This window comes from Urocitellus parryii, chromosome 2 (genome assembly GCF_045843805.1).
Source record: "Urocitellus parryii isolate mUroPar1 chromosome 2, mUroPar1.hap1, whole genome shotgun sequence".
NCBI classification, from domain to species: domain Eukaryota; kingdom Metazoa; phylum Chordata; class Mammalia; order Rodentia; family Sciuridae; genus Urocitellus; species Urocitellus parryii.
This window is the reverse complement of record NC_135532.1, coordinates 223,080,353-223,092,740: the sequence shown is the minus strand read 5'-3', so window position 1 is coordinate 223,092,740 and position 12,388 is coordinate 223,080,353. Positions and strand designations below refer to the sequence as shown.

Below are 12,388 nucleotides of genomic sequence, written 5' to 3'. Positions count from 1 at the left end.
CATTTCCAAATAGACACCTCAGTTCCCCCAGGCTGAGTCCTCAACAGAGGGATTCCAGTGTCGGTAAAGGGAGGGGCCAGGAAAAATGCAGAGGAGAGGTGATGTACCTTGGAAAAACATTTTTAAATCTGGTTAAATATTTCCCCTCATAAGGATGCTCCTGGCCAACTGTGCAAGCAATCGCTCTCGGTCAGTGAGTGCCACAAGAAACTCACCTGAGCCTCCGGCAGAGACAGCTGCACCAGCTCTCGTGGCTTCACGCTTCCCCGCTGGGGTAGTCGCAGGCCAGCGGGCTGAGTCCCTGGGCCTGGCTGAGTCCCTGGGCAGCAAACCTCAGGTCCCACTCGGATGCTGCCAGGACACTCCCTGGCCCCCTGAGTGACTTGGGCTCCCCGAGGTCCTTGCTGGGCTTGGATCTCTGAGGCACATCTTGGTTACTGTTTCCTGGCTGCTGACCACTACAGGATGGTCATCTGATCTTCTGCTCCTCCTTCCCCTCTGATTGAGAGTGTCCATGTTGCCTTGACTCCAGAACAGAAAAGGAGATTTGTCTCCTTTAGGCAAAACTCTGCCAATCGTTGTGAGAAATGGGACCTCTTCACTTGTTTGATTCTACCTTTACAAAAGGAAATGGGAAGAACGTGGCTTTGGGTAGGTGCTCACACAGGTCCAACCTGGCTCAGCCACTTTCTTACTTGAAATTAGCTTCCTCGGTTTTAAAATGGAATGATGTCAACCTTCCAGTGTTGGCATGAAATTTGAGTCCTCTAAGTCTAGCGCCTCATCCTGTCTGACAGTAGTCGATGATCAATCAGTGTACACACTCAGACTTTTGTATACTGGTGCTTCTGTGGGGATAGTGTGGGTGGAGAATGACATCCCTGGCTGGTGGTGCTACAATTTCTGTTGCAAAGACCACTGCAAAGGGCTGTGGTGTGGAGTGTGGTCTCTGCCCTCACTGTGGGCACAGCCTCTTGGTGTGCCGCCCCATTCCTGAACTGCTGGACCACTGCTCTCCTCCCAGGGGAGGTGCTGTGAACGAGGACCCTCTGAGTCGTGCTAATGACTGGTAGAAGAAACCCAGGGATGCCATGGTGGAGGGGAGGCCTGGTTTGGCCCAGGGTGGCTCTGACTGGCTCTGACTCCATGCAGGGACCCTGTAGAAGAGTGGTCAGATGGCACATTCCTGGCACCTCCCCATGTCACAGCCTACGGCACCTAGCCAGGTGTGAAAAGCTGTTGCTAAGAGGGAATTCTCAGCAGGTCAGGTGCCAAGCAGGGTAGCCCGTGCTCACAGCTGGCCCCTCGGGAGCCTGCGAAGAGGCCATCACCAGCCTCTTGGGTCTGTCAGAGTACTGGGACTCAACTTGATACCTGAAGCAGTATAATACCGTGAGCCCTGCAGGGGCAGGAGGAAACTTCCCACCATACTGGAGACACCTGTGACCTCTGGACCCCACCTTTCCTTTCTCCCTCTAGCAATTTAAGATATTGGAAATTTAACCAAAAATCCTGTTTTTTTGGAAGTACTTTTAAAACCCTACAAGAATGTCTGACTTGAAAATATATGTGAATAATTTCTCATATGAATAACTGTGATTTGGGTCCAGAGAGGTGAAACACATCACGCTAGACATATTTACTAATTCTGAATATACCACATGATCACAGGTCCTGGGCTTGCTGGGGAGACCATGAAACACATCAACCTTGATGCACAGATATGGAAACTGCCCCTAGACGGGAGACTCGGCAAAGCATCCAGCACGCAGACAGCCGAGGCAGCTCCTGCTGGAAAAGCGAAAAACACAACAATGAAGCCTTTGCTCCCGCCCTGGGAACCAGGTACGGGGAAGCTGAGGGGGATTCAGAGTCTGGTTTCTGCTGTTTCTCCCGGGTCACCTGGAGACCCAGCACATGGAGTCTCTGGGTCCAAGACCAGAGCGCTGCCCTCCCGAGTACTCTGGGTAACTGCTCCTGGGGCTCCTGCAGGCTGAACAGCTGGGAGCTGTTCCTTCAGTGGAGCTGGGCTTGGGGGCACCAGGCAGCACCACGGGCTCCGACTCTTCTCCCATGCTCCTGCACCACCTGCTTACAAAAGCTCAGGTGAACACAGAAGCTCAAGCTCAAGCAGAGTGCACTGCTGCCACAGTTTCTGTTTAAGAGTGATTAAAAGTAATACATCACAATGCAGAACGTGACAGAGAATCCCGGTCATTGGAGGGTTGGTAAGGAGCCTCTCCTGGACAGAGCTGCAGTCTCACTTTTTGGGTTGAAGTGGGATGGGTGTAGGAGAGGACAGGTGCAGTGGACAAGTGGGATGGGGTGCCACTAGAGTCGTTAGACTAGGATGGAAACAAACAGAGCCTGGTCTTTGTCCTAGATCCTGGAGAGGTGTCAGTGCTTGTTACATGTCTGGGCCACCCGCATTGTCCTCTGTAAGCTACATCATTCCTTGTTTTCCTGTGGTTCACTCCTGGAAGCAATGCATGTCTGCATGTTGACACCCTCTTTGTAGAAGCAAATGGAAGCGTGACAAATTCCAGACTAGGGATGGTGGTTAGTTTGCAGTTTGTTACAAGCCTCTAAATATGCCAGTGGGGTGAGCAGTCTCCAAGGCATCTGGATGGAGGAAGGAGACCGGTCCCACCAGTCGCACAGGATGGGCACCTAGGCTCCGCCCACAGAGCTGCAGCCAGGCACATGCATGCACATGGACTCACGTGGGAACAGATGGGCAGGACTAGACTTCTGGCTACCTGAGTTATTCTGGCAGGAGTTCTTCGGGACTTGAATTGTTCAACTGTATAAATCCGGCTGCAGATCAGCAAATAGTTAGATTTTTTTTCCAAATAAGAAGAAATTTCCTTTGTTTCCATTTAAGATAGCAGATGTAATTAAGAGAAAAGAGAAGTATTTCCCACCTATAAGAACCTGAGGGCTGAGGAGAGAGCCCACCTTTGATAGTATAGTAACTTGCAGGAAATTGCTGGGACCATTCTTATCTCCACTTTCTGATCACAAACCTGATGTGGAAGGGCTCACCTGGGCCACCCCAGTCGGAGTTCACCTGCCTGCTTTCTGTTCTCTTTCCATAAGGGCCCTCTGTCCAGCACTTCCTTCTTTCCTGCTGAATCCCGACCGATGTGACCTGTCACTGGCCCCCACCAGACCCCTGCTAGGCAAGAGAAGGCTTCAAGGTCAAATCCCATCAATACAGCTACAGAAAATATAACCGAAGTCACTATCTCAAGGTTTAGGCCTGTATCAGGCGGTAGAGAATCTCCAGCTCCTGCGTTTCTATGTCATTCCAAAAGATGGGTGTTGTCTCTGCAAGGTGAACATGAAGAAGGGTGACACAGGCATGCATCACACCACAACCATACCACTCCCATCGCACATCAAACACACTCACCCAGGTACACACCTCACACACGCATCACACAATAAATAGCATCCACAACAAGAGTCCAGGGCCTGGGGTCACCCTCCTGGGATCTGAGCAGCCTATTCCACTAGTCCAGACCCTGCGCCCGCCCTCTACTTCAGGGTGTGGATCATGGGCTTCTAGGGACTTTCAAGGACTTGTAACCAGACACTGTCTTGCCCGTGGGAAACAATCCTTGAAATCACTCTTCTACAGTGCATCGTTCACACACGTGCTCACGCACGCGCGCACACTTGCACGCATATGGGACAATCCAGGACGCCCCACGGTAGCCTCTGGGTCGCGCTGATTAATCACAAAGTCCCGCGGCGCACCACGCTGCCCTGTAGCCAGCTGGGCCTGTCTGGGTGGAGGGAGGCGCGCACAGCGGGGTCACCTCTCCGCCGCGGCGGGGGAAGTCGCTGGAGGGGCGGGGACGCGCGCGCGTGGCGGGGCCCATGCGGGGTGGGGCCGCAGGGGCGCGGGCCCGCGGGGCCTTTAAGGGGGCGTAGGGACGGCCCCTGCCCGCGCCGGTCCCGCCCCCGGCCCGCCTCCGGCCGGGCCTCCTCCCGCCACTGCCGGGCCGCGGGCGGGACGCCCGGGGCGGTGCGCTGGGAGGAAGCCCGCCCGGCCGCGGCCCGGGAACTTCCCAGACGCGAGTCGGGCGCACCGGCCGCCGGGTCTGCTCCCGCGTTCCCTTTTCCCAGGTGTGCGGGCTGGGGGCGCAATCCCGGGCCGTGGCCGCCGGGCGCCAGCCCGGCATTCCCTTCCTGCTCGCCCCGCCCGGCTTCGGGCCTCCGGGCTCCCCGCCTAGCCCGGCTCCGGCCCGCCGCGCCCCCTCCAGCCCCCGGCCGGCCGCCAGCGGATGTCCTGAGCTCGCCGCCAGCGGGCTCTGCGTCCCGGCCCGGGGGCTGCTCGGGGAAGTTGGGCGAGGCGGGCCGGGTATGCGCCATCACCATGGCCCGGCTGGGCTGGTGGCTCGGTGAGGTCCAGTGGTTCGTGTTGGTGTCGCTCTTCGTCGCGGCCCTGGTCACGGTGGGCCTGTACCTGACGCAGTGGGCGCTGGCCAGGGCGCGACCCCCGCCGCGGCGGCGGGCGGAGCCCGAAGCAGAGCAGCGCCCTGAGTCAGACGCGCTTCTTTCTTGGATCCTGACGCTGAACAGCTGGAGGAGCCAGTGGCAGACAGCCTGGGTGATCGCCCTGAACCAGGAGGCCAAAAAGAGAGGGGTGAGTGTCCAGGAGAGCCAGTTGGGGTCGGGGGACAGCGGTTGACTGGTGCAGGCGGCGAGGGGAGAGCCCTCCTTCCTGGAGGCGTTGCCACAGCCTCTGGCTGACCCTGAGTGAGCCTTCCCCACCCCCAGCCTGGCAGACCTCCGAGAAAGTTAGGAGAAGGGCCAGGAGAATCGAGGACCCTCGGTGGAGGGTCCATTAAATACCCCGAACCCCAAAAGCGCTGGGCCTGGGCTGTGCGGGGATAGAAGCTGCTGGAGGAACGCACCAGAGGGCCCGTCCCTTTCCAGCTGAACCTCCCTGTCTGGATTCCCTGGTGGATTCCAGCGTCCAGTGGGACATGCACTGATCTTGCGCCTGATAAACGAGTATCTGTGATCTAAATGTGCTTCCCTGTCTAATCGCACTGAACTCCACCTGGAATTTCTTTGTTTTTTAAAAGGCTTTCATTTCTGGGTGTATGAAACTAGTGTCCAGTTTGGACCAGGTGTTATACTGGGGGCTTCGGGTACACACATCATCTCCAAGTCAGCACACGCCTAGGGCACAGGTGCCCTCACCATTTTACAGGTGTGGAAACTGAGGCGGGGAGAGGATCAGGTCATGCACCCTGTGGTGGCACAGGCAGGACATGAACCTAGCTTATTCCGAGCTCAGGCTGTGGGCTTGCTACTTAACTGCCACCTCACACTCCTGTTGTTGTTTCTTTCTTGTTAATTATTTGGTGACTTATTTTACTTTTAAGACATCTTAGTTTGCTGACACTCTGGGGCATGGCGTCTGCTATTTGGAGGCCTTCCACAGCGGGTGAGGCCCCTGGGGTGGGGGAAGCACTTCTGGCAGACCTGGCTGCTTCTTGCCTTCAGGGGTGTGTGCCTCTGCTTGTGCAACCTCATCGTGCAGACAGTGGCCGCTGGCCTTGGAAAAAGGGAATGCTGGTTTCTGGACCCATCAACCTTCAAGATGCTCCACAACCACCCTGAGCCTAGTGTCTGTGTCATGCCTTGGCACATGTGGCCATGAAATTACAAAGCAAAAAGGGTCAGAGTATAAATTAGCCTGAGCCCAACAACTCAAGAGACTTTGTTCTGAATGCTTGAATAACATAACCATACCTTTTGGATGATAAATAAAAGGTCTACAGGTCAGTTGACAGAGGTCTGTCTTGGTGACTAGAATTGGTGCCCCAGCTGTCCAGAACTGGACATCCACCTGCTTCAGCCCATGAGACCTGTGTCCTCATGCCTGGAAGTAAACATGGGTCACAGAACTTTGACTGACCTGGTCACAGGCCTGTTCTGGTGCTGAGTCCTCTTCAGGTTGGTGGCCTGGGCCTGTGCACATCATGTTCCTGTTCTCTGGAGCTCAGGGGTTGTTGGGTGAGTGATCTGTAGGATCCAGACCCTGGGACTCCTGGCAGAGTTTCAGGCCCAGAGCCAGTGGCCCTGCCTTCTGCAAGTTGGGGATGTCTGCTTTATTTCCTGTCATTTCTTGATTGGATTCCAGAAATATGCTCCCTTAGGTGCAAAGCTTCCAGGTGGCCCTGTGCTGTCGTGTCAACAGAGACAGGAGGAAGTCCCTGACTGGCCTTGGTCTTGGGTTGGTCAAACAAGTCTGAGGCTCCCCAGGGAAAGATTTGAGGGGGTTGGATGAAAACCTTTCACCTGAATCACTGGAGCCTTCATGTGGGAGCTGGGGCGTTGTGTTCAGGGAGGAAGGAGGTGGGGCTGTTTGCATTTCTCTGTTCTCTCTGCTATTGGCCACACACTGCAGCCTTGTGCACCAGCAATCATGTACTTACTGGGTTTGAGCTCAAAGCAGCCCAGAGTTTCCTGTAGCATTTTGCATGGACCAATCTGTAGTGTCACTGCCTGAGCCGGTGCCTGGGAGTGTTGCTTGATTTGAATTCAAATACAGGGTTTATAGGCAGATAGGATCCTAGCAACTGTCTCCCTGCTACTGATGTGCCACCCTCCCAATGTCCTGGGCCATCACTGTTGTGACAGTAATGACACTGTGGGCGAGCAGGTGCTGGTGTCAGTGCTGGTGGTGTCAGTGCCCTGACCCCAATGGCCATGCCTGTAGGAGTTCCCTCCCCCACCTGGACTCCCACTAATCCCCGATTAGGGCTGGCACTCCCAGCCTGCTGGCCAGAGGGCCAAAGCTTAGCTCCCCCTCCCAGTCCTGCTATCACTCTATCCCAGCCAGGGGAGAGACCAACTCTTGGTCTGTCACTTGCAGGATGGGGAGATGCTGGTAATAACCTGGTGATATCCAGCGTGTTCCATGAACAGTAGAATTTTCTATCCAAGGGCAACAGTAACCCTCCCATTCCAGGTTTCACCCCAGCTTTGTATCTCAAGATGGAAAGGAACCAAGCTTTTCTGGTTGAGCCTCTTTCTTCCCCCTCTGGAATCTATGCCGACCTTGTTAGCTGGAGGGAGCCGCCGAGGGCCGCCTGGAGCCTGGGCTGGCCTCTCCACTACATTCTCCACTGCAGTCATGTTCCCCCGTGGGAACCAAATTCAACTTGAGACCCTAATGTTTTCTTTGAATGAGGTCCAGTAAGAAGGGCTAAAGGGTAGGGTTGTTTAATGTCTCATCCTGAAACATGGGGCCAGTGTCTCCTGGGATCCAAGGGTTGAGCAATGGCTCGTGGAGTCTGCTTTGTGCTTTGATGACCAGTGGCCAAAGTAGGGCAGGTTCCCTGTATCAGAGGGGACCCTGGATTTTGACCCTCATTCCAGAAGTAGTTGTCATTATATGTGGTAGAGAGTTGGACACACAGGAGAAGAAACAACCCCTGGTTTGCCAGCTCGTCATTGCTGTGTATGGACACAGGAGAGTCACCCAGAGAACTTAGAAATACCTGTTCTCCCCACTCAGCTCACACTCTTAGGGCAGGAATGTGGGAAGCACAGTGTATTTTTCACAAGATCCTCCAGGGGCTTCCTATGGGCTGAGATTCATCAGTAGAAGCTGTTGTATACACACCTGTCCCTAAGCCGGACATCAGTCTGTCCCCCTTCACCCTCCAGGTGGTGGTCGCAATGTTGCTTCTCCTGTCTCTCCGTCTAGCATAGCAAAACAATGCCCACTGACCTGAGCACACTTCTTCAGGAAGAACCCATCTCAGAGGCGGCACTGTCTCCGCTCAGGACGCCCAGGACTGAGGACTAGTATTGTATCATCCAAAGGCAACCCTGCAGGATTCCTCTGGTGCTCACCTGCCTCCACACAAACACTTCAGATGATTCATGATAATAAGCAGCTACAACAGTGCACTCCATGCCCGGCCCCCATGAACCCTGGCATCGCTGCGTCCAGCCTCCCTGGCTCTGGAAGACAGCCTGCTTGTCACAGGTGGCCCCATGGTGTCTGCTAGAGCTTCCTCCTGAGGCGGATGCTCCTGGGTCCGTGTGTCAGTGGCAGCCCAGTCCCAGAGCAAGAGTCGTGTTCTGTTGCTGGTGCCATGGGCCTGCCTAGTTGTACTGCCTGTCCTTAACTGGCAGTGCCCTGTATCAGGACAGTTTCTTTAGTCCTTCAGCCCAGGATTTCTTCAGAGAAATGCTCTAAATGAGACGAACAAGAAGCTGGGTGGTTTGCGGTCTCTGTGAGAAACGGATGCTGTGTGAACTCAGAACATGCTATGAATAGTGCTCATGTCCATGTGAGCTTCTGAAGCCTAGTAAACAAAGTGGCCACAGCCCGCAGAGCCTTCCCATCACACCATGACCTTCCAGTTGTCCTTACAAAAACCCAAACTCCTTGACCAACAATGGCGGCCACAGTGTGGCAGTCCTTTGGGAAGAGTGTGCTGGCCACTCAGGGTGAGGGCCCTGGGCCTGCCCTTCCCTCAGCCAACAGCCGACTGTGCCCTCCCCAGTGACTCCTGCCATGCCCTCCTCTCTGTGGCTCAGACGTCCAGCAGTCGTTCCGTAATTCCTCGGGATGCTCACCTCCTTCCCCTCACTTGCCTTTTCTAAATCTTTCAGATCTCAGCTCAGAGGTGCTGGAATCCGATTCTGCAAAGATGCCACCCCGTCCCCATCTGGGCAACCTGTGACTGCCCCCTGGTTGTACCTGGTGGCACTTGTGCCCTCTTCAGCTCCCTGCATGATGAGCTGGGGTAGAGACGGGTCTGTCCTGGCAGAGCTGGGCCTGGTGCCCTGCTCAACTCTGGCTCTGAGCAGACCCTCGTCAGCAGTGGGCTGAATGGCAAGCGTGGCGGAGGGGAGACACAGTGGCCATGCACACCATGCACGTCTGGACATGGGCCTCTGGCTTGGGAGCTGGCCAGCCCCGTCAGAATATGCTGTTTAATGGACTTTGTTTTCCACTCCTGAAGAATCAACATTAAAGGAAGCTGCGGTGACTTTGCAGATCATGGGGGCCAGGAACAGGCGCCAGTTCTGTGGCTCTATATGTCCTCACCCATTTTCCCAATAAGGCAGGAGGCCAGGAGAGCAGGCGTAGTGCCAGCGCTAACCCAGTCCAGCCAAAGCTGACTTGCACTGCCATGGGCAGGGCCCACCACTGGCTACCTGGAGGACCTGTGTGGCAGTGCTGGGGTGGGCCATCAGGCTCTGAGCCGCAGCTCTGCATGCAGCAGTTGGATGATCCTGGGCAAGCTCTGACCTCTCTGTGCATCATCCTTACAAGGGAATGATTTATCCAGAAAACAGTCTACTCTGTAGAGATGAGGTGGGCTCTGGGAGGCACTTAGCAAAATGCCTGGTATGTAATGAGCTGATGAAGGTGGACTGCTGTTTTGTAAAGCCTCCTTTTTTTAGTCTTTATTTTGAAATGCTTTTAGATTTGCAGAAAAGTTGAAAAAAAAATTATTCAGAGAGAGTCCATCTATTCCTTCCCCAGCCTTCCATAATAGCAACACAATGTTCCCAGCCAAGAATTAACTTAGGTACAAAGTTGCCGTAGTTTGTAACAGAGAAGTTAACATTGTAGTAGTACCAGAAGTTAGCCTCCCTCGCTGTGACTGTAATTAATAACAGTGAACTTATGTAACAGCACCCAAGTGAACATCCCCAGCATGTCTAATAACTGGAACTGAAAACTGTATTTGAATTTCACAGGTTTTCTTTCCTCTTACTGTTCCAAGGTCTCTCAGGCCCAAGTGACATTCAGTTGCTGCTCCTGAATCTCCTGCAGCCTACAAGGTGCTTCTGTCTTTCCTTGTTTTTCTCGACCTTGGTGACACTGAAGGACATGGATCATTACTTTGCTGAACGTGCCTCGGTTTGTCTGGTGTTTTCCCATGTGCACCATGGTTACAACAGACTTAGAACAGTATCCCCTGTTAGTCACTGTATCAGGGGGCCCTGATGCTGGTGTGACCTGTCACTGGGAATATCAGACTCGGTCTCTCTGGTTAGGTGGCTTCTGGCAGGGTTCTCCTCCAGCAGCTGATGAGCCTCTGTCTCCCCTGTGTTGACACACTTCTTGGGGAGATACTTTGAGACTATAAAATCCCACTGCTCCTCCCGCGTCTCCCCTCTGGGTTCAGCCTCGCTCTGTGCACCTTCTCTGCCACACATGCTTAGCGGGAGTTCACTTAGCGGAGATTTTCTGCTTCCTTCTTTCCTCCTGCCCTTGCAACTGCCCAGTACCACAGGGGAGCCCTGCCTTTCCCTCTGCTCTGAGCTGGCTCTGCACATCACTTGTGGGTGTGTGTTTGTTCTGCAGGTTGAGACCCAATGCTGTGCTATGACGGTGCCACTTAGATGGCTCTCGTCTGGGCTGTTGGGAGTTTCTCGAGCCCCTGTGTTCTTCCACTAAGCTCACTTTCTTTCTCCTTCCCCATTTCCTTGCTTTGTGGTTCCACGGGGTTTTTTTCTATTCTGAAGGCTCCCCTTGTGTTGTCCTCTCCTCGGGTCCTGGACCCACGCACTTCTTCAGCGCCTTGAGGTCCCATTTGTTGTATAGTGTTTAGAATCTAAGTTCTGGCGCTGGGTGTGCTGGCCACTGTGTGGCTCCCACTGCTTCCAGGCCCTTCCAGGGGGCAGAGCGGGGCACAGCACGGGTGTGCCACACACATGCGCACATGTCACATTCTTGTGTCTTTCTACCTGTATTTCTTCCAAGCCTGAATGTATACTGATCCGTTGGCCTCAGTTCCTCTTTCCTTCTCCTTTTCTCATCTTTAATTCCTTCCCCAGGATTAAGGCACCTGTGCTTACAGCCTCTGACGTGTTTTCCTTCTTACCCCGGTGCACACATGAGGCAATCTCTGAATTGCTATCCCACATCCAGATTTTTAAAAAATCCACCTTTACCCCATGGTGTGGGATGCCACTTTTTCCATTTACAGGTAAATATGCCTTATTTGACATGCTTGGGACCAGAAGTATTTTGGATTTTGGATATTTTCAGATTTTGAAATATTTGCATAAACATACGGTATCTTGGGGATGGGACCTAAATCTTCAAAGTTGGTATCTTGGGGATGGGACCTAAGTCTTCAAAGTTCATTTGTTTCATGTACACCTGATATAAATAGAGGACTAAAGGTAACTTATACTGCATTTTGAATAATTTCTTGCAACAAAGTTTCATGGAATGGAATTTTCTACCTGTGGTGTCAGGTCAGCATCAAATGTTTCAAATTTTGGAGAGTTTCAGATTTGGGGACTTTAGGATGAGGAAGGCTGTGCCTGTACTAAGTTTCCACATGCACTTGGTCTATGCTGGGGGTTCTCTTCCAGTCTCCTGGTCCATTTGTTTGCTCTCTGTCCCAGAAGTGCGGTTTTAATTCAGGGGTTCTGGGTGTGTTTTAACGTCTGTGGGGTGAGGGGAGTGCCCTGCTCATCTCCCTCAGTGTTTTCCTGGCCGCTCTTGGGTGCGTCTTTTCCCATGGGGATGTGAAGCCCTCCTTCAGTGCAGGCAGAGTGGAGGAGTGTGCAGTGGACGCATCTCCACCTGGGCAGGACAGCAGCAGGGTGCAGGCTGGCTCTGCTCCTGCCCTGCCATGGGTAGGACGACTAGAAAAGAAAAGGCAAAGGCAATCTCCCTGTCCTGAGTGTAGGTTAATAATTTATTTCCTTTGTGAGAATGTCGCTTGATATCAAGTTTCCCAGAAAAATCTTCTCAAGGTTTTAACCCCTGAAGTTACAACAGGTAGGAAGGGCACTACCTGCCCTGTGTGCCGGATCCTGAGTCCGCACTAGGCAGTGAGTGGGGCTGTGACTTCAGGCTGCTGCAGAAGGTGCACTGTATTGCTTGCTGAGTTCAGCAGCTGGACGTCTCCTGCTAACTGCCCTGGCCGGCATGGGCCTCTGTGCCAGGTGCTGCTCACTCAGCCGGGCAGGGAGCTCACAGAGCAGTGTCACGATCAAGTTCATGGTGCCCCTGGCCAGCAGCTGCCACCCAAACAAGCCCCAGCCAGCAGAGCAGCCTAAAAGAATGATTTCATCCCTCTCGAGAAGATTTAATTATCCCCTGGCGATTTTGGGGGGTGAGGTAGATGTGGAACAGGGTGAGGTTAGAAATTAAATTGAATGTAAATTGAAATGATCTGTGCCTGTAGGTTTGTTCTTGATCACGGGGAATTCTTAAGAAATAACAACAGGCTCACTTCATGGCTGGCTTATCTGCACTGCGCTTGCTGGGGTGGCTGGGACTCGCCCTTGGCTGAGCCTCACAGCTGGAGCTGATTCAGCGTGATGGAGTCTCTGAAGTGGATGCAGGAGGAAGCTGTGGGCTGGGTCTTTAACC

General features: G+C 53.7%; 1 protein-coding gene across 1 annotated transcript in view; it reads left to right on the top strand.

Annotated features, from left to right (window-relative positions):
• Positions 1-4,300: 4,300 nt before the first annotated feature.
• The window catches only part of C2cd2 (C2 calcium dependent domain containing 2), a 50,993-nt gene continuing 42,905 nt past the window's right edge, over positions 4,301-12,388 (top strand). Inside the window, exon 1 of the mRNA XM_026379426.2 lies at positions 4,301-4,654. Within this exon, the coding sequence (XP_026235211.2) occupies positions 4,385-4,654 (270 nt within the window). The 5' untranslated portion in view covers positions 4,301-4,384. The remainder of the gene's footprint in view (positions 4,655-12,388) is intronic.